Source organism: Pongo pygmaeus, chromosome 14, assembly GCF_028885625.2.
Source record: "Pongo pygmaeus isolate AG05252 chromosome 14, NHGRI_mPonPyg2-v2.0_pri, whole genome shotgun sequence".
Lineage (NCBI taxonomy): Eukaryota > Metazoa > Chordata > Mammalia > Primates > Hominidae > Pongo > Pongo pygmaeus.
In genome coordinates, this window is record NC_072387.2 from 68785658 (window position 1) to 68813005 (window position 27348).

General features: G+C 35.4%; 1 protein-coding gene across 2 annotated transcripts in view; it reads right to left on the reverse strand.

Moving 5' to 3' along the window:
• Window positions 1–27348, reverse strand: part of DIAPH3 (diaphanous related formin 3) — a 484172-nt gene that overhangs the window by 210813 nt on the left and 246011 nt on the right. For both annotated transcript variants that reach the window (XM_054446718.2, XM_054446717.2), the window contains one exon: window positions 27212–27313. In XM_054446718.2, the coding sequence (XP_054302693.1) occupies window positions 27212–27313 (102 nt within the window). The remainder of the gene's footprint in view (window positions 1–27211; window positions 27314–27348) is intronic.

Consider the following 27348-nt stretch of genomic DNA (forward strand, 5'->3'; position numbering starts at 1 on the left):
AGAATATCAAAACTGTTTTTAAAATAAATATACTCTTACGATATTAAAGCTGCTATGCTAAAGTTATTTAAGAAAACTATACAAAAACAAAGTACATATGGTATAATTTTTACATATTTCATAGGAGAAAGGTAAAGCCAAAGCTTGTACAAAAATATTAAAAGGCTGAAATGTATATTCCTCCACTTAGTCAAGAAATAAACAATTGGCTATAGACATCAGAGACTGCTGCACCTTTGTTTATAAATCCTTATCAATTCTGGGTCACTAAGGATTTCACAGGAGGTCCAAATGAGTTCTGAAGATACTCAGGATCATCAAGTGGTAAAGCTATGATTGGTAAAGCTAAAGAACAAAGAGACTTCCTATTTAATTTGGCAGTCTCAGCACACAGTCTTAACACATAAGTTTCATATCTCTTGAATTAAAAAGCTGGCATAAACCCCAGAATCATATTAGCGTCTTAAATTCATTCATGCCCACTTCCAGACAATCCCCATCCCATCGTAGAAAACCAGTGTTTGGATTTCAATCACTATAGCTTAGTTTTGCCTGTTCTTGAAATTTATATTAATGAAACTATACGGTAAACAGTTTATATAGCTGGCTTCTTTCACTAAAAAAAAAAAAAAAGATTGAGATTTATACACACGTTGTATAATTCAGTACTTTGTCCCTTTTTATTAATAGATTTCCATGCAAGAATATACCAAAATTTGTGTATCTACTTTCCTGCTGATGGACTTTCCCCCCAACCCATCCCAGTTTGGAGCTATGTAGTGAGTTGAGTTGAACAGAGACCCACAAAAGGTATGTCTAAATCCTAACCTCTGCTACCTTGAATGTGATCATATTTGGAAACAGTTTCAGCATACGTAATTAAATTAAGAATCTCAAGATGAAATCATCCTGGATTTAGGGTGAGCCCTAGACTGGAGTGATACATCTACCCAGAAACACCAAGGATCGTGAGTAGCTTAATGAAGCTAGCAGAGTGGTATGGATCAAATTCTCACTCAGAGCCTCTGGAAGACAGGAACCCTGCCAACGCCTTCATTTATGACTTCTGGACCCCAGAAATGTGACAGCATAAATCTCTGTTGTTTTAAGCCACCAAGATCGTGGACCTTTGTGGCGGCAGCCCTAAGAAACTAATCAGGCTATTATTAATACTTTTGTATGAGTGTTTTCATTTCTATTAAATTAGTAAAAAATATAGTACAAATGTATACCTAACCTAAAACATTGCCAAACTGTTTTTGCAAAGTAGGTTATATGATTTTATATTCCCTTTACCAACTTATGTTTTATTCTAGTTATCTTTTATCTTTTCATGTTTAGGTCCATACTCCATTCCTCTAATTATTCAGTGAGGTGTGATGCAGGAATTGAGATTCATTTTAGTCCCTAAGATGTATAGACTTTACAAAACCATTTGATACAAAGAACATCATTGAACATCAAATGATGGTATCTTTGTGGGTCTATTTCTAACCTTCTAGAAAGCTTAGTTGTATATCCTTAAGTCAAAACTTTTGCCTTGATGTTAAATCAGTAGTTTAGGTCCACCAAGTTTGTTGTTCTTTAAAATTGGTTTTCTATATTCTATGTCCTTTGCATGCCATATGAATTTTAGAAATCATTTGTCAATTTCTATAATAAAACCTGCTGGGATTTTGATTGGGAATGTGTGAAATTCCTAGGTCATGTGAGGGAGAAATGAAATCTTAAGAATACCAACTCTTCCAGTCTATAAGCATAATAAATACCATTTCTTTACAACTTCTTTCATTTCTCTCAGCAATATCTTATAGTTTTCAGTAGAAAATCTGCACATATTTAGTGAAATGTATCCCAAAGTATTTTTAGTTTTTTTATGACATTGTAAATAATACTATTTTAATTACATTTAAATTTTTGCTGTTTGTAGAAAAAAATAACTATTTTTGGTACACTGTATTCTATGACCTTGCTCAATTCACATACACAATTAGGTCAGCTGAAAAAAAGAAAAAGATGGTATACTTTCTTTCCTCTAATGTATTCATCTTTTATGTTTTCTTGTTACACAGACTAGTACATTATAATGCTGAAAGGAAGTAATGCAAATAGACACCTTTACCAGGTTCTCAACCATAAAAGACAAGGCATCTAGTCATTCACCATTAAGTTGAGTATAACTCCAGGTTTTTCATGGATGTCCTTTATCAAAATGAGGAAGTTTCCTTCTATTTCTAGTTTGTTGAGTTTTTTCACAAAAAATGACTGAATTCTGTCAAATGCTTCTTATTTCACATGTATTTAGGTAATTATGATTTTTCTCATAATTACCTTGTATTTTTTTATCTGATAATATGGCTAACTAATTAATTCTGAAATGTAAAACCAACCCTGCATTCCTGGGATCAGTTCCATGTGGTCATAACATACTCTCCTTATTAAGTTCAGCGATATTTGATGCAAAAATATTTTGTTGACAACTTTTGCATCTATGTTCATATATGATATTAGTTTCTAGTTTTGCTGTAGTATATTCCCTTCTTTGATTCCTGATACCAGTAGTTTGAGAATTTGGTTTTCTTTTTCAGTGCTTCATTTTCATTTGGCTCAAAATAATTCCTTCTTTGGCCCACCAGTAATTTTAAATTATGTTATGCAATTTTTAGACTGTGGTAGATGTTCTATTATTGTTGTTGTCTAACTTAATTCTGTTATAGACAGAAAACACACCCTGCAAGATATCTATATTTTGAAAATTACTGAGGTTTATTTTATATTCCCATATGGTCTACCTTGGTAAACATTTGATATGCGTTTAAAAATAATGTGTATTTTGCAGTTGTTGTAGATAGTGTTCTATAAATATCAAAACAAGTTGGATGATAGAAGTATCTTGATTTTCTAAGTATTTACTGATTTTTTTGGTACACTTTTTCTAGAATTTATTCAAAGAGGAGTGTTAAAGTCTCATTAAGATTGAGAATTTGTATATTTTTCCATTTATTTCTGCCAGGTTTTGCTTCATAAATTCTGATGCTCAATTTTTAGGCATACATATTTAAAATGATTATCTCTTCCTGGTGAGTTATTATTTTTGTTATTGTATACTAATACTTTATTTCTTATAATACAGTTTGCCTTGAAAGATACCTTCTTGGAAATACACATACCCATGATACTTTTCATGTGCTTATTTTATTACTATTTGTTTTCCATATGTCCTTTCTGCCTTTTTCCCCACTGCTATGTTTGAGTGTTTGTGTCCCACCAAACATAAATGTTGAGAACTTACTCACCAGTGTGATAGGATTATGACATGGGGCCTTTGGGGTGATTGGATCATGAGGGCGGAGTCCTCATGAATGGGATTAGCACCCTCACAAAAGAGGGTCCAGAGAGCTCCCTTGTCCCTTCACCATCTCAGAACACAGATAGAAGGCAACATATATGAATCAGAAATCAGTGGGCCCTCACCAGACATGGAGTCGGCCAGCACCCTGATCATGGAAGTCCCGGCTTCCAGAACTGTGAAAAATAAATTTCAGTTGTTTATAATCCATTCAGTTTACAGTATTTTGTTACAGCAGCCAAAACAGACCAAGACAACCTCTTTTATCCCTTTTCTGCTTTGTGTTAGTCAAGCAATTTTTAGTATTCTATTTTGTCTACTGGCTTAACTATGCCTCTTTTTATATTTTCTCTGTTTTGTCTAGGATTAATACATCTTAATGTATCAATCTAATTGGAATTATAAACCCTGTTATGCAATGTTTCTTATTACAAATTTTCTTTCAAAAAATCATAAGAAAAAAGGTTTTATTTACTATTTCAGGTACTCTTCATTACTTTTTGTAGATCTGAGTTTCCATCTGGCATATTTCCCTTTTGCCTGAAGGACAACTTCTAGCATTTTTTGTAGGGTAGGTATGACTGTCACAAACTCTTTCAGCTTTTGTAATACTAAAAATGTCTTCATGTCACCTTATTTTTTTTTAAGACATCCATTAGATAGAGAATTGTGAGTTTACAGGGTATTTTTTTAACACCTTTCTGTTGAGCTTCTTGCATTTTAAACTCTTCTGTTGACTTCTGCTGTCTATTACTTCTATGAAGCCAGCAAAACCTTTTATCTTTGTTTTCCTACATGTACTGTGCCTTTTATCTTTTTCCTCCCCTCAAGATACTTTTATCATTTTCTCTTTTTCTTTGGTTTTCAGCAGTTTTACTAGGCTGTGCCATGATATCTTTTTCTCTTTATATTTATCCTGGTTGGGATCTGCTGAACCTCTCAAACCCTAAGTTTATGTTTTTCAGTGAATGAGACTTTTTTGTCCATTATTTCTTCAAATATTTTGTCAGCCAAAATCTTACTCTCTTTTCCTTTGGGGACTCCAGTTACAGGTATTTTAGACTGAATGTTATCTACCCAATAATACCTGTTGTTTATTACTTTATTCAGTCTTCCTTCCTACATAACTAAGAGAAAATAATCACTATAAAACTGCCTTTGAATTTCACTGACTCCTCTGCCATCTCCAACATACTATTAAACCCACATACTAAAATTTTTAATATATTGAACTTTTCAATAATTTCTATATATCAATTTTTTATAGTTTTCATTTCCCTGCAAATATTCCTTAATTATGACCATGTTTTTCTTTAATTCTTTGAAGATCATTTGCTTTAGTTCTTTGAACACATTTATAGTATCCATATTTTGTCTTTGCAAGTGAAATCCAAAACCTGGGCCATTTTGGACTTCTTTTTTTCTTGACAATACGTCCCATTTTATTATTCTTTAATTTTTAATTCAATATTGCATTCAATATCGAATACTTACTTACATATAACCACTCTCAGTTCTGTAATATCCCATTGAAAACTATTTGTTCTTATTTTAGCAGTCAAAGCAATCACTGGGTGATCATCTTAAGTTGTACAGTTCACTATAAACTTTGTTAGTGTAGCTCTGTGGAAAGTAAGATTTGTTCTCTTACACCCTCTAACTTAGTGAAACTCAATCTCCAAACTGTTTTCCCTGGGGAGTTTGTCAAGATGTGCTATAGGTTTTATCAGGGTGGGTCTAGAGTAGGTCTTTAGGGTGTGGCCCTACTTCCTAAAGCACCAGCTTTTCCTTATTTGATTGAATGCCAAATATGCTAATGAAGTGTTAAGATGATCTCTGTAATTTGGCAGAGCCAGAAGTCCAAAGCTGAACTTCTAGTATCTCTGTTCCACTCTCACCCTGTAGCAGCTGCTATCTGGCTAGTCTTGCTCAGTGTATGAACACTCCAGCTCCCAGGCACAGACACAAGGGAGATACCCATGTGGACTACTGGAGCTCCTTTCTGCACAATTCCTTCCCCATTAGTGCTCTGCCCTGTAGATACCAGCTGTTTCACCGCCATAAATTCTGATCTTTGCCTCCTCAGCTCAGAGAACTATATTCTCTGCTAGAACTCAAATCTCTGTGATTTAACTGGAAAACTGTCACCAAGCCAAAGGCTGAGTATTCATGAAACTTGTTCCTGTTCTCTCAAGAACTGCAGCTTTTCTCTACTGGTTGTTCACTGTCCGAAAACAGTTGACCTAGATATGTTGTCCAGTTTTATCATTGTTAGCAGTTTATATATGTTTTGTTATATGTATTCCTAAGCATTTTTAAGTTTTCTGATGTTGATGTCAACATGATTTACAACTTTTTACTATAATTTCCGTTTTTAAAATACAAAAAAAAAATCCTGTACCCAAATTAAACATGCTGTCCACATATTGCTCCACTTAATTTATCATATTCTCTCTCTTCCTCTCCACATATATACATATATGTATGTATGTAGGTATGTATGTATGTACGTATGTATGTATGTATGTATGTATAAGGTGCTCTCCACAAGTTTTTCCAATGTTAAATTACTATTTCTTTCCTTTATAATTAATAGTTTATGGGGAGCTGTTTCGAGGCTATGTAAATATTATGTATATAACCTATTTTCACCAAATTTTCACATTTGCATCAACAGAGATAGCACACTAACTAGAAAAATACAGAATCTACTCAAATTTATTAAAACTGAACTTTATGGACCCTTTAAGAAACAACAGTACCTTCAAGGGCATGACATAAAAGTGCAAATGAACAAGAATATATCTACAATAATTTCACTTTAAGCCACAACTGCAACAAAATTGCCTAACTTCAGTGATTTAGTTCCATAAGTCCAGCCTCCTCTTTTCCATTATGTTTCCAAAATAGTCTTACAAGAGTATAGGTAAAGCAAATCTCAAACCTCATAATGAGATTTGAAGAGTACAGAAAAATGATTCCTAGGCACTAGATGAAAGTCAGATCTAAAAGCAACCTTAAAACAATGTTGTTTGCAAAGTGATGAATCATAAGAGATCTTTTTGCTTATAACTACAAAATGCTTTAGGCTGTATTTCAAATGAATGATGTATGGCTAGTAATTAGTATGTGACTATAATGATGTTTTGTTTTGTTTTTCCAAATGAAAGAAATTAAGCAGATTGTGCCATAAAATTTCAACACTACATAGATGGTCTAACTAGAAAGCATCATGTTTCCATACCAAAAAAAAAAACAAAAATTATCATCAAAAAAATAAAAACAATCCACAGTTCTATGATAAAATAAAATGCCCCCACTTTTTAGCAGGAATTTAGTGGGGCAGTGGGGATTTTAGATTTTAAATCCCAAATTAGAAAAAGCAGAAACTAAGAAAATTTCCAAAAACGTACTTTGAATTAGCCATCAATTCAAGTTCCTGCTTAAATATTCTAGGTAATTTTTTACCTCAAAGTTAATCTTCAGCTATTAAAAATAAATTGCGGAAGCACTGAAACAGAGAAACCACTGCTAAAAGCAACTTTAAGTACAGTAGGTACCTATAGCAAACAGAAACACAAGAGTGATCACCACCATAAGAAATGAAGTATGGCCTTAGTGTCAAAAAAGCATGGTTCATAGCTGAGCTGTAATAGTTACCGGTTGAGTAAACAGGTCAAAAAGTTGCCTCATATATGTAATGGTAATGCCTATTTCTGGAGTTATATGAAAATGAGACTTAACTTTACTCATTCATTGTGTATCAAATACTTATGTGTCAAACACTGATTTAGGACCTGAAGATTCATATCAAACAAACAAACAAACAAGCAACAACAACAACAAAACAAGAACCTGGTGCACATGGAATATACCATAAGTAAGCAGAGGGAGAAGGGGAGAAAAAGAGATAGAAAAACAACAAACAAATCAGATCATTTTAAACGAAAATAAATGCTATAAATAAATGAAAAATAGGGTAACATAGATAGAGAATAATGGGGGCAGCATCATTATAATGAAAACTTCTATAAGGAAGTGGCATTTGGGCCCAAGAGGAAACAGCAAGAAAAAAACCTAAAATGAGAACAAGAAAATGTATATAGCTCAAACAGTGGAAAAGGACAAGGGTAGTAAAAGTTGGGATTAAAGAAACAGAGACTACATTATCTTATAAATTATCATGAAACTGGAGACCATTAGAAGGGTCAAAGAAAAAACTGAAAGAATTCATTGGCACTAAAAGAAATGTTAAAAGCATTTCTTCAGGAAGAAAGGAAGTGATTTCAGATAGAAGTCTAGATTTATACAATGATGTGAATAACACTGGAAATGGTATATAGGTATGTAGATATAAAAGACTTTTTTTAAAAAATAAAAAGACTTAAAATTTCTTTCAAAAAGAAATACTCCAAGTCCTAAAGCACCAATAATATAGCAAAACAAAGAATAAGAGTGAATAAGTCAAAAAAGATAACATAGACTCATTAAAAATACTCAATCCAAAAGAAGGTAGAAAAAGAGTAGCAAAGAATAGATGAGATAAATAGAAAATAAATAGTAAGATGCTAGATTTAAACTCTGTCATATGAATAACCAGATCTAATTAAAATGGTCTGAACACTTCAATTAAAAGGCAGAAATGGTCAGATTGGATTAAAAAGCAAAACTCAATAGACTGCCTATAAAAACTGTAGGTTAAAAGATAAAGGATAGAAAAAGGCATAGCATGCAATCACTAATCAAAATAAAGCTGAAGTGGCTATATTAAGATAACACAAAGTAAGTTTCAGAAACCATTAGAGTATTTGAAGTTTGTGAATGACATAAAATCTCATTTAATTTTATAACAAGAGTCAGTAGCTGCTATGTGAAAATAGTATATTCAAAACATGAAGCACAGGTCCTGAAATACAGTAAATAACAAATGGCAAATACAAAAATACATATGGTATGATGAACCACCATAGCATCAGCATCTCTAACATTACATCTTTTCTCAACAATATTGTTCTAAGATTAATAACCATATTTTATTCTACTTTAAAGTTGGCTTTCCATTGCCATTTCATTAACATTTATGAAACAAACACACTATAAGCATGGCAACCCCTGCCGTACTTTCAGAATTTTATTTAACAAAAGAGGGATTATGAGAATTCATTAAAATACTATAAATGTGATACTTACATTCTAGAGTCACTGGGCTAAAACCTCTGAACTTGCAAGTGGTTAATTAACTACATGTTCAAGATTGATCAGTGGACCAGGTAAAGGTCAGTTAGTCACAGAGTAAAAGGGAAAGCTGGAGCTGGGGAGGTAGGATCCAAACAAAACACAATGCAGTCAGATCCCTGAATGCAATTCCAGCCAGCTAATGGTTTTATATCTATCTTTAAAAGCAGACATCACCAGCAGACATTAAAGTTGTTGGTGGTCTTTTAGGGAGGCAGGGTCAGGGGTAGAGATATAGACAGTGTGACACAGGAAAAGCCCTCTATGTTGCAGATTAGTTTATTCAAAAATAATGAACAAGAGAACCTTTTTTCTATGTTATTTGCTAACCAGCTCATATTTTGAACAATAACTCTGCCCACATACTCTTAAATGACTAATTCCTTGCCTTAAGTTTAATCTATGAGATTTTACAAATTCTTGTTTTTCGCTGATGCCAGGATATTAATGACAAAAGTGTTTCTCTATATTCCAAACATAAACCCATTAAGAACGACAGCTTGCTGTGTTTCTTAGTATTGATTGTATGCAATTTTTATTCTTTGTTTCTACGTTAGGACAAGTAAAATTCATTCGGGGACTTCTAAAAATAAATTGGTGGCCTTTCAATAATTCATCTGGTATTTTGGTTATGCTTTATTTCAAGCCATTGATTTGGTGGGTGCATTTTGGGAGCATTCAGATCAAATCACTGTGATACATTTTTTTTCAGGCACCTCCTCTGCCCTTCAGTAATAAAGTATGCCCGTTGTTATTGTCTGAGGATATCAGAAGGGCCAGGTCTGTGATCTGCAATTTAAGCAGAATGGGAGATACTAAAATGTGGGAAGACAAAGGAAAACCTACTGCAGATGGGACATCAGGTAGCATTCAGGTAATGGACATAATAAAGGATGAGGCTATAATTAAGACTCATGGGCATAAAAAAATAGGCAGAAACCTGCATTTTAGGAAGTACAGGTTGAGGAAACAGTGGTCTCTAACTGCTAAGAGAGATCATTAATGAGGCCAGCAGTCAAAATCATGGATAATTCCAAAGGAAGTGGTAATAAGAATTCAGTAAGAAGTAGCTAAGACCACAGCAGACATAGTCCTTCCCAGGAGGAAAAAAAAAAAAAAGAGAGAAGAAAAGAAAAGAAGTCTGCCCTGCCCCCCCACCCCGCAAAAGCACATAAAGTAATAGAATGAGAATAGAGCAGACAATTGAGCAGTAAAGAAAAAGACTGTCATGAAGCTGATTGAACTAGTTTTCTCTTAATTACATTAAAAATATAAAATGTTTTTGGAAATTCTGGGTCAGAACTTAGGAAAAACAAATACAGTGTCAAGGAAACTTATAACAATATAAAGCTGCTGGAATCTTAAATCTTTCCAGAACATACTAGCATTCAAGTGATCAGAATGATTTAGGCACTTTACTGTGGCTAGTGATTCCAAGGGGAGCTACTTAAAAAGGAAACATTGATAAAATAGGGTAGAAAGACTCCATTTGTCCAAAACATAAAACTTCAGTAATGCCACATACCTTACCATAAGAAGATGACACATAATGCTACAACAAGGAACAAAATATTGACAGAATAAAAACTGACCTAATGACAGTTTCAGCATAAAGCCACAAACTGAGAATCCTTAAACAAATTAAAATTTATATTATTAAGTTTTGACTATTTAATGCATAAATGTAAGTCAATATACTGTAAATGGGACAGTATAAACATAAAAAAAGGAATTTCCTAACATATAACAATTTTAACAAATTCCTAGATTTTCCTTGCAGAAGGAATTTGGACAAATATAGTAAATCAAATGGTTTGGTAGTGGTGATGCTGGTGGCATATAAGTTAGTGCTAGTGTTTCACTAAACGGGAAAAAATCACTTTGGCTATTTGGTATATGCTCTTCTAAATAACTGTAATATCTAGACTTGGATATAAAATTGGCATCCTTGGAAAAGAAAGAGAAACAGCAGTAATGGAAAATAGCAGACTTGCAGGATAGGAAACTTGATCCAACGTTAAAGGAAAAAAACAAAAACAAAAACAAAACACATTTATCTTGTGAAAAGAGCCAAGTCTGGTATGGAAGACAAGGATGTTTAATGACGCATATAATTTAATACAAAATAAAAATATAAGAAAAGCAAAAAAGGGAAGAAAAATCAACTCAGACAAAGACTATAATTAACCAAATACATATGGGGCCAAAACACTACCACCCTTTGTCTCAGGGCCACAACGTGAATGAAGTTAAATAAAACTTTTAAAAGTTGATTCTGAGTATCTCAGAGAAATTTTCAAGTGCTTGGCCTCAGATTGCCAGTTTCCCTGTTAAGCTGAGGACAGAAAATGGAGAAAGGCCTGCTCAAGAGAAGTCAGTGGTCAGGCCACAAGAATAATGAGCCAGACGAGGTAGTCGACATTCTAGAAGTGTACACATTCACTGGGCTCTTTAAGGATGGACAGGGGAATCCTCTCCCATCTGGGTCTTTTATTTCTGAAGACAGAAAATAGGGACAAGATTGATCCTAAACAAAAACATAAGTTAAACTCTACTTTTAAAAACCTTTCCCTTTGCATTAATTTACCTTTTCCCCACCTCCTGTGTGCATCTAATTCTTTGCCAATATATCAAGAACTCTGTGCCTAAAAACAACACAGTGTGGTGGAAACAAAATGAAATATGGAAATGTAAGTTTAGAAATCCTCAGTTTCAATCTTTCTGTTTTGCTTATGGCATGTGGAGGAGGTCTTGGTTAACTAGTCTATTCTATATGAATTCCTGTTCTTGTAACCCTGAGGAGCTATTATAAAGAATATGTCATATACATGTATATAAACATATTTTGTGAACTGTAAATCACTAAATAAACTTCATATAACTGCTATGTAATTACTTGTCTGCTCTATAGTGGCTCATTTGATGCGATATTATGCCATTAACCTGAAACTCCAAAATTCACCTCTCTCCCCACTCCCTTTATCCAAACCATCATCTTTTGTGTATCACAAGTCACAGATACCATATTTTAAAAGTTAATCAGACTAAAGGAATGCAGAGTAAGATTTTAATCTCCTCTAGGTATCCTAAAGCATTATATGATTTACAAACAGAAGGCTGACCTGATGTTTATAATATCTCAGGTAGTTACATGAACTGCAGTATTTTTGGTGGGGGAGGTGGGGGTGGGGGCAGCAGGGGCGGTCCTTGAACATACTTCCATAACAACTATTAGGCTGTTATCATACACAACTCGTTGATTTTAATTTTAGGGGATTCCGAGAAATCCGGGATACTAGTCAGAGTTAGAGGTAGAAAGCTTTAAAAGGCTCATATTTCTAGCCCCAACATGTGCAACTCATATCAGAAGAGAAGCTTATTCTAATGACTTTTTTAGTAATTTAGATTACACTCTTGAAACCCATTCTGTTAAAAAGAAAATAAATAACCCAGCACTGTGTCTCAACATGAGATCTGGAAGTCACAATAATTGATCACACTGAAATACTCATCAGTTAGTATCTACCTTTATGTCAACCCCTATATGGCATCCTCTTTGCTACTTTTCACAGCAATCAATTGTGTCTACTTGAAAGCCAAAGTACAGAAAGTCTGGAAGGTAAAAATTGCTCAAAAAGAGTTATTAAAAAAATTATACATGTTTCATAAAATCATTGAGAAAGAAGAGGGTATCAAAAGAAGAGAGAGTAGAGGAGACCATCTGAGTAAGATTCTTATTCAAGTGTTAGAAGATATGAGAAAAGAGTCAGGGAGGAGTCAGACATTAGAAGCACAAGGGAGCCAGGAAAGAGAACAAAAAGTAGATATAATTAATAGGGTGAAATGCTGACCAGAGGTCAAGACCACACAAAATGAGAAATGAAAAGACCAAAGCTGAATCTGGAATTATGAGGTTGTCTATATCACAAAGAGAATAGCTCTACGACAGTGATGGGAACAAAAGCATATACATAAAACATGCTAAAGAATCGTAGAATAGTGAGAGAGAAAATTCTTACTGTAAAGTGGAATATAGTTCTTAAACAAAGTGGGTGCTGGCTGGGCACAGTGGCTCACGCCTGTAATCCCAGCACTTTGGAAGGCCAAGGGGGGTGGATCACAAGGTCAGGAGTTCGAGACCAGCCTAGCCAACATGGTGAAACCCCGTCTCTACTAAAAATACAAAAATTAGCTGGGCATGGTGGCGTGTGCCTGTAATTGCAGCTACTCGTGAGGCTGAGGCAAGAGAATCGTTTGAATCCAGGGGGCAAAGGTTACAGTGAGCCAAGATCACACCATTGAGCTCTAGCCTGGGCAACAGGGTAAGACTCCATCTCAAAAAAACAAAAAAAGAATAAAAAAAAAAAAAGAAAGTGGGTGCTGAGCTGGATCACAATAGATGAGAAGAAAAACATGCAAAATAAAAATAAGAGAATGAAGGATGGGCGTGGTGGCTCACGCCTGTAATTCCAGCACTTTGGGAGGCTGAGGCAGGTAGGTCACTTGAAGTCAGGAGTTCGAGACCAGCCTGGCCAACATGTTGAAACTCCATCTCTACTAAAAATAGAAAAAAATTAGCCAGGCATGGTGGCACATGCCTGTAATCCTAGTTACTTGGGAGGCTGAGGCAGGAGAATCATTTGAACCTGGGGAGGCAGAGGCTGCAGTGAGCTGAGATTGCACCACTGCACTCCAGCCTGGGTGACAGAGTGAGACTCTGCCTCAAAAAAAAAAAAAAAAAAAAGAGAATGATGATAACAGCAGCTAACATAATTGGGCATTTGCTATCCACTATACACTACACACATGCATGCTCTCCTAATCTCACCACAACTCTATGAGACAGGTTCTGTATTCACATATATTTTACAAATAAAGGAAATGAAATTGAAAGATAGTAAGAAACTCGTACAACGTTTCATAACTAGATGTGGTAAATTCAGAATTCAAACCCAGGTCTTCACAATCAGATTAGAAACACACGGAAGGACAGTTGAAGACTTCTGGAATACTAAGCCAAAGTTGTTTTAACCCAGATTCAAGTCTCAATACTAAGAACACATTGCCAGGCAAGCCTCAACAAGCCAAGAGCTAAATGATTTTAGTTTTTCATATTTAGAATAAATAAAGCATCTGAGGGAAATTTACTTATTCATTCATCAATATTTATTGTATAATACTATATATTGTTTGAGGCATTAGGAATTCACCAGTGAATACCTGAGAGAATGATTCCTGCCACCATAGATACTTATGGCAGGCTAACCAGTTAGCGGACAGAGCATAATACAGTAAATGAGAAGCCGATGAGTACTAGCGAGAAAAATAATGCAGTGAAGAGGTGTAATGGTTAATATTGAGTGTCAACTTGTTTCTATTGAAGGATGCAAAGTATTGTTCCTGGGTATGTCTTGAGGGTGTTGCCAAAGAAGAAGATTAACATTTGAGTAGGTGGACTAGGAGAGGCAGACCCACCCTCAATCTGGGTGGGTACAATCTAATCAGCTGCTAGCATGGCTAGGATAAAAGTAGGCAGAGGAACATGGAAGGACTAGACTGACTAAGTCTTCTGGCCTCCATCTTTCTCACATGCTGGATGCTTCCTGCCCTGGAACATCAGACTCCAAGTTCTTCAGCTTTTGGACTCTTGGACTGCACCAGAGGTTTGCCAGGGGCTCTCGGGCTTTGGTCACAGACTAAAGGCTGCAGTGCCAGCTTCCCTACTTTCGATGCTTTGGGACTCCCACTGGCTTCCTTGCTCCTCAGCTTGCAGATAGCCTATTGTGGGACTTCACCTTGTGATCCTGTGAGTCAAAACTGCTTAATAAACTCCCTTTCATATATACATCTATCCTATCACTCCTGTGCCTCTAGAGAACCCTGACTAATACAAGAAGAAAAGAAGTATTTTGAGCAACTGATTATGCAATTTCAAAGAAGGTGCATTGAGAAGACTTCCACAAAGGACCTATGAAAAAAGACCAGAAAGAAATGAGAGAACAAGCCATTTGAATAACTGGACAAGGCAAGGTACAAGTGAGAAATTCTCAAGAATGTGATTGGCATGTTTAGGAAACAGTATAGAAACCATATGATTAAAGTTGCCTTAGCCAGGGGGAATGGTAGAAGATGAGGTAAGAAATACCAAGGCAGGGACAAATTATGTAGAGCCTTGTAGACTACTACAAGAATTCTGGACTTTCCTCTGAGGTGAGAAGTCATCGTAGGGTTACAGGTAAAACAGAACATTATGTGACTGAAGTCGTTGGCTGTTGTGTTAAGAATAGACTGTGTTAAATATAACTTGAGATGCTATATCAAATTCTTTCACAAATCTTACATACACGTGATATAAAACACAAGCAAAATTTTGTACCTTTTGCCATCAATTAAAAAGAAGAGAGGTCAAAATAAGTCACGGTTGAAATTTCAAACTTTTTGAGAAACCCACAAGTATTAGCAGCTCAAGGAAACAGCATATTATTCTGATCATGCTGTGTTTTTATTAGTTCTAATAAATTAAAGAATTGCAGAGTTATTTAATATAGCTGACATTCTACTAATTTCAAGGGAACAAGAGTAACAAAAGCTCATAAGAGAATTCATTCAGAGCTCAATGCCACTTATCCTCCCACTCTACAGAGAACACAATTGGCAGCATGTGAGTGATTTTTTCCCTGTAATGGCAGGATTTGATATTACTATTTTGATGGAGATTTGAACTAAATGAACTCAATCCCTTGATTAAATGAGAGTTATTTTATCAAGGAATATGCCTGCACACTTCTGGTATTTTAACTTTATCTTAGTTCATAATATAGGAACTATATATTTATTATCATGATGTATCAGAGATTATTCCATTTTCTTCCATATGAGAGCAAGGTCTGGAGGTAAAAAGTTTTTTTTTTCTTTCATTGCACAGACACACGTTGTCATGACCACTAGCTTCTTTCTAAATGTCCCTGATGAATTATATACCCTACAAATGCCAAATATCCCTCTCACCCCAACTCATGGTTAGTTTTTGAAACAAACTGCAATAGTGTTATATTATAAAATCACCTTGTACAATTCCCTAGGTAAGGGATTGCAATTGTCCTTTGAGAGGTGATAACCAGCAGCAAAAACAAACAAAACCTTGCTGATGATGTGCCCCTCTCCAGGGAGAAGACTGAGAAAAACAGTAAGGTTTGCATATTTCACCTTGCCCTTCACTGCCTCTTGTGTTACATTTCTAATTCACTCCCTCAGTGATCTCATCCACTCCTATAGCTTTGTATGTGACCTGTATGCTACTGGCTTCCAAATTTATACCTCCATCCCTGAACTCCCAGCTTATACCCCCAAATGCATGCTTCATATGTCCACTTAGAGGTCAACAGACACTTAGTTATCTTCCCTTCCATAATCTGCTTCTCTTGCAGACTTTCCCTCATCTCTATAAATGGGAACTCTTATCTAATTTTACAGCCTAAGAACCTGGAGTTATTCATGATTCCTCCTATACCCCAAATCCAATCTGTCAGAAACTCTACTTCACTATTTTCAAAATCATCCAGAATCTACTTCTCACCAATGACACTGCTGCTAAGCCTGTCAAGCTACCACTAATTCACACATTAATAATGAGATCATTGAAACAGCTTGTTAACCAGTCACTGGCTTTAATTATATTCCTCACCTTACCCTGCTATCTGTTTCTCCACATAGCTGCCAGCATAACACTACTACGGCATCAGTCTGATCATTTCACCCCTTTATTAATAACTCACTAACAGCTTTCTTAAAATAAAATCCATAATTCTCACACTATGGCTGCAAGGCCATGCATGATCAAGGCCCTGGTGGCCTCTTTACACCATCTTCCACCTTCACTCTGCCACAGCCACTGGCCTCACATAGCCAAACTCACTTATCCCTCAAGGCCTTGCTGTTTGTGGTCTCTTCTGTCTATAACATGCTTCCTTGAGATATCCACACCTCTAACTAAAGTCACTCTGGCTTCTGCTCAACTCTTACCTCTTCAGAAAGTCCTTCCTAACCACACAAATTGCACACACAAACACACTCAACCTACCACTTCCTGCAGAGCATTCACTACTATCTGATATTACATTATTATTTATGCACATATTGTTACCATCCCCAATGAAAATATATGACAAATAGGGACTAAGAGAAGGATCATCACATTTAACTCAGAGTCTGCAGCAATACCTAGCACACAGTAGGTGTTCAATAAATATTTGTCAAAAAACAAATAAATTATTGCTGAATCAAGGAGACAAAGTATTTGAAGAAAATTTATAAGGCAATGGTACAGTCTATCAATACAAACTCAAAGTCTAAGTTTCTCCAACAAAATCCAAGTCTCTGAAACATCCTAAGACTGAAACATACACTACTGGAATAGTTGCTACCAGGAGGCATTCCCAAGGCTGAAGTACAGTGGCACGATCTTGGCTCACTGCACCCTCTGCCTCCCCAGTTCATGCGATTCTCATGCCTCAGCCACCCGAATCATCTAATGAGAGTGCAAATAAAAATATACAAAGTTCTTAAGTATACCCAACCTATCAGCAGTAAAAGCAATGTTAAGTTTCACCATTAAAAAGCCTCTAATTTTCCATGAATGTCAGTATATTTGGTTAAAACAATGAATCGATTACACATTATTTTGACTGTTAAACAAGAAAAACTGTGTATGGTTGATATGGTTTGGATTTGAGCCCCCATCCAAATCTCAAGTCAAACTGTAATCCCCAATGTTAGAGGTGAGGCCTGGTGGGAGGTGACTGGATCACGGGGGTGGATTTCCCCCTTTGGTGCTGTTCTTGTGATAAGAGTTCTCAGGAGATCCGGCTGTTTAAAAGTGTGTTGCCGGATCTCCTGAGAACTCTTATCACAAGAACAGCACCAAAGGGGGAAATCCACCCCCGTGATCCAGTCACCTCCCACCAGGCCTCAAGTGTGTTGCCATGGACACAGGAAGGGGAACATCACACTTCGGGGACTGTTGTGGGGTGGGGGGAGGGGGGAGGGATAGCATTGGGAGATATACCTAATGCTAGATGACGAGTTGGTGGGTGCAGCGCACCAGCATGGCACATGTATACATATGTAACTTACCTGCACATTGGGAACATGTACCATAAAACCTAAAGTATAATAATAATAATAATAAAAGAAAAAAAAAAAGAAAATAAGAAATGAAAAAAAAAAAAAAAAAAAAAAGTGTGTTGCACCCCCCTCCCACCTTACTCCTTCTCTGGCCATGTAAGACGTGCCTGCTTCCCCTACACCTTCCACCATGATCATAAGTTTCCTCAGGCTTTCCCAGAAGCTGATGTTGCCATGCTTCCTGTACAGCTTGCAGAACCGTAAGCCAATTAAACTTGTTTTCTTTATAAATTACCCAGTGTCAGGTGTTTCTTTATAGTCCTAGCACTTTGGGAGGCCAAGGCAGGCAGATCCCTTGAGGTCAGGAGTTCAAGACAAGCCTGGCCAACGTGGTGAAACCCCATCTCTACTAAAAATTCAATAAATTTAGCCAAGCATGGTGGCGCACACCTGTAATCCTAGCTACTTGGGTGGCTGAGGCATGAGAATCGCATAAACTGGGGAGGCACATGGTGCAGTGAACCAAGATCGTGCCACTGCACTTCAGCCTGGGCAATGAAGTGAAACTGTCTCCAAAAAATAAAAGTAAAAATAAAGTGACAAGAAAAACAATGACTGAATGCTTATCTTAAGAGATGCATACCTCTAAGATTTAAAATAGCTAGAAATATAGTTATGAAATAATAGTTTATTATTTCAAACCAATGTTCTCACTGTGTAATGAAAGATTTCCAGACAAGATTACCAAATGGCCGTCTGAGGCGCCATGGAACTTGAGGGACCTTGGACAACTGGACAAAGCAGTAGCAGTGGATGAATGGAACTTCTCTTTTCCAGGAAGAGAAGACAGTAGATTCTGCCAACTTCAGACTAACACAACTTATGTAATTGACAGACAAGATCAAAGATGAATTATTAAAGAGAAAAGGAAGTAGTAATTACAAGAAACCAAAATGGGTTCTTGAAAAAATTTATATCAGAGTAACCGTATGTCTTTTGTTAGGAGACTGAACTCTGGGAAACATGATTGATTTTGTATCTGGACATTTGCAAAACTTTGAAATATTCAACACCTAAGGAATGCAAGAAAGACCTGGAGATATTTAGTCCGGGAAAGTGTTGGTTTGGTGGAGATATCCTTTCAGGTTCCTCACCTATCTTGATCAATGTTTTTTATAAGTGTTTCAGTAAGCCATGATTCTTATACCAAATCACAATTTCCTCAACATCTTTTATGAAATAAAACCACTAAGTACTAAAACAAGTATTGTATAGAATACCATGAGTAGTCACACTCAAAACAACATGGCCTTCTGAGTTAAAAGTCAGGAAAACATTCAATCTAAGATGTTGTACTAGACAAACCTACAAGTTAAATGGCAAGATCACTTAGGGTTTAAGTTCTATTCTTTAAAAAAAAAAAGTGTGAATTATGCACCAAGTTATTGATTTCTTGGTCTACTTTTGAATTAACCCATTTTCACTCGTGGAGAAATCATCTACAGATTCATTTTTAACAAAAAAATCAAAAATACTCAACATGATTTTTAAAAACACTGTTTTCATTTTATTGTTCTTGCTATATTTTTTCCATCCTTTCTGTTCATCTCTTCTTTATTTCATACATTCACTTAACATACATGTATATGTTATGTGGCACTATGTGTCAGTAGATGTGCCATGTGCTGGGAATAGAAAGATGAACACAATACACTCTAGCCTGTCAAAAAGTTCAGAGCATAAATGAAGACTGTGACTTGTCAAATAACACTTATATTCCAGTATAATACAATCCATTTAGAGATATGCACAGAGTTCTCTGGTAACAAAGAGGAAAGATACTGAATTTTGTATAGAATGAAGTGTTAGGGAAAGCTCCCCAAAGAGGCTTCCTCAAAGGGGAAAGAAGGGAAAGGCAGAATATTGACAGGCTTGAGCATGATGCTTTCAGAGCTCAACAAATTGTCTAGCAATGATGAGGCGGAGAGAAAAAAGTAAGATAGGAGGTAGAAGGGGAATGGTAGGAACTGCTTCATTTAAAGACGTAATGCTGGATGGGAAGGACGGGATTATAGATGAGCCTGAGGAAACATTTAGGGGTAATGCATATGTTCATTATCTTGATTGTTGTAATCATTTCATGGATGTTTTCATATGTCAAAATTAATCAACTGCTATACTTTAAATATATGCCATTTATTGTGTCAGTTTACCTAAATGATACTTTTTTAAAAAGTTTTAATGCTATTCTAAGAATTTTGGGTATCAGTGTGAAAGGCTCGGGGAGCAAATGAAGGAATTTAGAGTCAGTGAAACATATTTAGGGGCATTTCATTCTCCATTTTACATCTTTACGAGATCCTCTATTTAATCAAATTAAAGAATTAACCAACTGCTATTTTCCATGCACCTATCATGTACAAAGGCCAATGTGTCCCTTAAAAAAAATCACATCTCTATCGTTAAGTGAGTTACACAGATCTTCTTTATTATAATTTACTTTTAAAACCAAACTTCAAAGATGCAAGATACAGCAGACATCATAAATAAAAATAAAAAGACAAGTAAGAGGCAGTCAGAAAAATTGCAAATATTTACAAGAGTAGCGCTATAGAATATATAAGGAGCTCTTACAAGCTACAAGGCAATAAAATAGGAAAATAAACAACATTAATAGGCAATTCTAAGAAAAAATATAAACCAATAAATACATAATAACTGCTTCAATCTCATTTAATAACCAGGAAATATGAAATAAGTAAAATAAAAGTCACCAACTAAAAAAGAAAAACAATATTAGTGATCATGCAAGGAAAAGAATCCTCACTTATATTATTCATAAAAGTGTAAGTTTGGCCAGGTATGGTGGCTCATGCCTGTAATCCCAGCAGTTTGGGAGGCCGAGACGGGCAGATCACGAGGTCAGGAGATCAAGATCATTCTGGCTAAAATGGTGAAATCCTGTCTCTACTGAAAATACAAAAAAATTAGCCAGGCGTGGTGGCGGGTGCCTATAGTCCCAGCTACTCGGGAGGCTGAGGCAGGAGAATGGCGTGAACCCGGGAGGCGGAGCTTGCAGTGAGTGGAGATCGTGCCACTGCACTCCAGCCTGGGCGACAGAGCGAGACTCTGTCTCAGAAAAAAAAAAAAAGTGTAAGTTCACATGCCTTCTGGAAGGACAATTTGACAGTAACTAGCAAGATTAAAAAGGCCTTTCAATTTAGCAATTCAAAGACTAAGTATGATTGTGAGATGATTTACAACTCTTCACTCTCAATTTATTTAATACCCAGAACAATACAATGTAGGTAGGCACTATTACTGTCCCTGTTACAGGCAAAATAACGGTCCCTCAAAGATATCCATGTCCTAATACCCGAAACTTTTGAATGTGTTGCCTTACAGAGCAAAAGGGACTTTGCAGATGTCATTAAGGATCTTGAGATGGGAAAGATTATCTTGGATTATCTGGGAAGGCCCAATATAATCACAGGGTCCTTATAAGAGGGAAGCAGGAGGGTCAGAGAAGGGGTTGTGATGCCAAAAATAGAAGTCAGAGCAATGCTGAACCATGAGCCAAGGAATGCAAGCAGCTTCTCACAGCTGGAAAAAGCAAGGAAATAAATTTTTCCTCTAGAGCCCTCAGAAGGAATGCACCCAAGCTAAACCATTTTGGACTACTGATCTCCAGAATTGTAAGATCATAAACTTGTGTTGTTTTAAGCCACCAAGTTTGTGGTAATTTGTTATAGCAGCAACAGGAAACTAATACAGTCCTACTTCATAAATAAGAAAACGGAGGTATCAAAAAATGAGTAACTTCCAAAGATCATATAGCTAGGAAGAGGTATAGCTAGAATTTAAACCCAGACAATGTGCAACACTAATGCACTGCCTTCAAATACATACACAAAGATGTATACAGAATTATTTTTTAAAAAACCTGAGGCAGGGAGAGAAACTACAACTAAGTGTCCTTCATTAAGAGAATGATTAAAAGGAAAAATCATAATATGGGCTATGAAATAAATTGCAAGAATTTAAAAACAGTACAACATGAAAAACATATTCAAAATATATGACACAGCCAAAAAGTTTCAGAACAATGGATTTTTTAAAATGTTCACATGAACATGCATACATTGGTAAATACATAGAAAGGAATTAGAAGTCCAACAGATTGTTAAAAATGATCATTTGTGTGGAATGAAAAGAGGTAGTGGGATACAGGGGACATCTACATTGTATTCAATATTTTTATGTTATTTGAATGTTTTACAACAAGAATATATGATGTATTTTAAAGCGAGGGATTTTTAATGCAGGGAGATATGCATGGATTTCCTACAACATTTTTCATTAAAAAGGCCTCAACTGCACAAAGTTTAAAAGCCCTGCCCTACAGTGACACCAAATGGTGGTAGATCAAAATACAGCACACAAACAGGACATTTGTTCGATTCAATCTTCCCATAAGTGTTTGATTTCTTTGAAGAACAGGAAGCTTAACAGAATCAAATAACATGGAGACAAATACTCAAAAACCTAGAATTTTTAATCAAAGAAAGTCTAGTACACCAAGCTTCAATTGCAAATTTTTAGGCCTCTTTCCAAACTTCAGCTAATCTTCTGATCCCACTGAATATTTACATAAATCATTTCTCACAGTTAAACCATGCCACTGTGAACACAGCGATTTTACCTAATAGCTTATTGATCAAAGAAAGCCTACAAATACAAGAAATGCAGTCATACAACTAAAGTCAGGCTCTACTCCATCGGAATCAACCTTTGGTAAGTAGGTAATATTTTGGAAAGATGGACGAAAAGGTGTTGGGGATAAACAGGGATGGAAAGAGTCCAAGAAGAGACACAAGCAATGACTCCAATTAATGACAAAGTGTATTTTCATTTGTTAATCTAGTGATAGAAAATTAAGCTGAGCAAAAGAGGAGGCTATTGCCTCTCAAATATAAACCAATTTCTCCACAAGAAAATTTTGTCCTGGACTGTCCAGGGAAAAGAATATTTCAAATTAAGCACATCAGTCAGTATTCAGTGTCCTCTGCCCAGAACCTAAACCAACAAAAACAGCATGTAAATGGCCTTATTCATTACAAGCCACTATAAAAAGACACAGAGATAGACCACCTCTCAGGGCACTCCTCTAAAACACCATTTGGCCAGGATCCTTAGTCTTTTAGCATTAAATGAGAGTTTATTGGATTTTTGATGTGTTACTTTTCATATACCAAAATCTCCTAGAAAACACAGGACATATAAATATATGATCATCTACAAAAAAAAAGTCAATAATATAATTAAGCTCTAAGGCCTTGAAATCATATAACTGGATTTCAATCCTAATAGGTACAAGCCAACCTACAACCACATGTTACCAGCACTACTTTACCCCACTCATGGATAAGCAGCTCTAGAACACCTTGAGAGCTATCCTGATCAAATGAGTGCATGTCCAGTGACAAGAACCACAAGGAGATCAGTTCAAGAAGGTAACTTAAGTTTCTGAATTACTATATAAGTGACAGATGAACAACTAAGAACTGAGTACCACAAAAAGTATCCATGTCTACTACATATACATTTACGACTCTTAATTAGAAAGAGAGGTAATATCAGCATTAAATAATTTTGCTTCCAATTTCAACAGATATAAATATGAACATGAAAGTCTATATTACAGAAAATGTGAAAAAATAGGCACATCATATGGTTTAGTGGTTAGAAGTTTCAAGGATATACAATTTAATAGAAATTGACATAATTCCCATAGTAAATTTGTATACCATATTCTACAGGATATAGAGCCCTGGAAAACTGTATGTAAGTGATACATGACAAAAGTAAGACATATGGCCAGGCGCAGTGGCTCACACCTGTAATCCCAGCACTTTGGGAGACCGAGCTGGGAGATCACAAGGTCAAGAGATCAAGACCATCCTGGCCAACATAGTGAAACCCCATGTCTACTAAAATACAAAAAATTGGCTGGGCTTGGTGGTGTGCACCTGTAGTTCCACCTACTAAGATAGCTGAGGCAGGAGAATCGCTTAAACCCAGGAGGCGGGTGCAGTGAGCCGAGATCGTGCCACTGTACTCCAGCCTGGTGACAGAGCTAGACTCCGTCTCAAAAAAAAAAGAGTAAGACATTTCCAGTATACAAACTATTTCTGATATACACTAATTGACCTTAATTGACACTGGTTACTAATATTTTAGATGTGTTACTTTTACACCCTGCCTTTCTATCAAAGAGAAAATAACACAAACATCAATGTCCCGGTGGAGCTACACCTTATGTTTTTTAACTAATTCTTATGGAGAATTAAAGTTGATTATATAATGCAAGCAACTTGACTGAATTTAATCTACTGTCTCAAGTTTGGGTATTAGTTTAAATAAAACACAACCTTTTGGAAAAATTTGTAATTAATATGAATCAAATTAATGAATTCACATAACTGGATAAAAGAAAACAAACTTAGTGGCAAGTAAAAACTAGAATTTTAACTAATTTTTGTTCAAATGAAAATGCTAGAAATCACAACATCAGTGTACGGAACCTAAAGATTAAAGAGTTAAGAGCTAATTTTTCTACAGTGAAAAACAAATGAAAAGTCAAGCTTTGGTCCTATTTGGAGCTGGGAAAGCACTAACGCTACCCCAAACTCTTGACTTTTTCTTATATCTAACTGTGTGATGATTTTTCAGGTAAAGATGATTAGTACATTTCTAATGTACTTTAAATCTAGGCTAAATCAAGAAGTAAACATGTTTTTTAAGGCAAGGATGTCTTGTAGAAATCTGGAGTTTAATTCACTTCAAGTTAATTGCCCATTTTTGACACAAACACTTCAAAAAGTTTATTATTTTAAAAATGAAACATTATGGAAGTCTTACAGAAATACACTTGGTAATTATAACCAATTTCTTAAAATCATCAAATTACTGTATTATTGATAATGTTGATAAACTGAAAACACATCATTCTTTAGTAAGTTAGCAAAAGTTTTTAATCTAGAAAGGAGTACAGAAGATTTCAGACATTCCAGACAGTCTAACACTCTTTGTCCAGTATTTTTTTTTTTTTTGTGGTTAATTATCAAGGATTGTTTGGAGCTTTAAGCAGGTTTCCCACTTCTTTTTAGAGAGCAGAAGTTGAGAAGTAGTAGCAGCCAGATTGGAAATGGTGAAAAATAGAAACGGAAAAAGGTAAAATCTAAGAACATTACTATTTGACAAAAAATAAAAGAAAAATATTTCATTTTGTTCCTCAACTTTCATTCTGATTTTTCTACCAATACAATTACCTTTTAAAATATTAGTACCACAGAAACCAGAACTGAAAACAATTTGTTCAAGAGTATATTGTCATAATCAATAGATGACTAAGGCATTGTTCATACTGTCTATAGAGGACGTTTTTCAACAGCATTATTCCTTCCAAATTATATTCCATTGGCACTCAGGTATGACCCAGCATGGAACGTGTACATTCCAGATTAAGTTTCAGTTGACATGTCCTGAAAGGGAAGTGGTCCATCACCATCATAAAATCAAAACTATTACCTCTAGCATTGGTATCTGGGAATCCATTTGTTTTAACTGCTGATCCCTAAAAGTACACTTTTTGTAAATCAAAGCTCTTTGATGTGAATTTTTAATTTTTAACATGGCATAACTTGGCTATTTTAAGTAAATTGAAAATATCTGCAAATTTGAGCAGTCTTCTTGAATCACTAGAACACAGAAATAGTTTTAAATCTTTACCATAATGATAGGCAACATAAAAAGCTACTTGTTAGATAGACATTTTCATATAACCTTGCATGGTATCAGATTTAATGTACATGGAAAATATTTCAAAATTGTAATTTTACATATTATTTTAATTCAAGTGTCAAAACAAGTAGGTAAAAACACTCTAAATAGTCCGTGGTTAAAAATGTAATGCAAATTCTCCCTTATTCACCTATTCTCTTATGGAAGACATGGCAAATAGAGTATCAAATAGACAAACTAACCAGATAATAGAAAAGCAAGCAAGCAAGGAAATACAGAAAAAAAGAAAGGAGACAGAAAAAGGGCAGGCGGGGAAGAGAATACCCTGAAGAATTGGATTAAAAAGTAAAAAAAACTTCTGTTGTTTTCTTAAAGACAATGAATTTAAAAGTTTTAGAATAGGCCGGGTGGGGTGGCTCACACCTGTAATCCCAGAACTTTGGGAGGCGGAGGCAGGTGGATCACCTGAGGTCAGGAGTTCGAGACCAGCCTGGCCAACACAGTGAAACCCCGTCTCTACTAAAAATACAAAAAAATAGCTGAGTGTAGTGTTGGCCGCCTGTAATCCCAGCTACTCAGGAGGCTGAGGCAGGAGAATCACTTGAACCTGGGAGGCGCAGGTTTTGGTGAGTCGAGATTGCACCACTTGCACTCCAGCCTGGGCAACAGAGCAAGATTCTGTCTCAAGTATTTAAAAAAAAAAAAAAAAAGTTTTAGAATAAAAATTATAAGACTGTGAACAAGGAAAATCATGCTTTTTCCTTTTGTGTTCTATTTGGAGTTTTTTTTTTTTTTTAACTTTGGTGATAGCGAGGAGTAGAATGCGTTTATGAAGAGATAGGAAGGAATGTAAAAGCAAATGTCTACAACGTGCCAAATATGAGGTGCAGGCACAGCTATTAAGTAAATCAACCTGAATTTTTAAAATTCTGTCAAACAAAATTCCATCCTGGCCCTGGAGATTATTAATATAACTAAAGACGAAAGGGAAAAAATAAACAATCTTATTAGAGAAACAACACTATAGTATTGTTATAATGACAAAGTGTAACCAACCTAAAAATAATAATTTAATGGTAGGAGAAAAGAGCACAGAAAAGAAACCTTGATAAAAATCTTAAAATTTTAAGTTGTAATACAGCTAATATATGTCATTGGAAATTCTTTTCACCTCTTTAGACCCCAGCTTCTATAAAATAAAAGGCTGAAGCAAGATGATTATCAAGGTACCTCAAAGATTTTCTAAAATGAATTCATTTTTCATCCTCATTGCCAAGAAAGATACTATATTTATAATTTCAGTCTAAATTATGAGATGAATTGAAGTAAGTGATCAGAAGAAGAAACCGAAGCTATTCTTGCAATATGTTGGAATACACAGCTCTAGAATAAATCACAAATATACCTCTCTATTCATAACAAGTACAGTTTTTACTTTACATTTTAACATTAAATAGAGAGCAAAAAAATTATACATACACTTTTCAAAAGCCCTTTGGACTTCACTTAATGCCAGAGTTTCAATATATATTTTAAATCAAGATAATTTCACATGAATATCCTTAAGTTAAAAAAAAGTAAGATGGATATTAAATGTATGTGATTACTCACATGCTTTTTTACATTTAGCGATATAAAAACAGTTGACAGGTTCTCTTGTTTGGCACAGTATAAAAATCTTCTCTGAGACTCGGTACTTACCACAACAGCAAACTGCTCAGGTTCACATAAATTGTTATATTCACTCTTGAACTGAGACAACGAATTTAATTGCTCTTGATCAGGAAGATGCTTTATTAAGTTCTAAAAATTAAAACCAGAAAGAAAGATCTTCACTA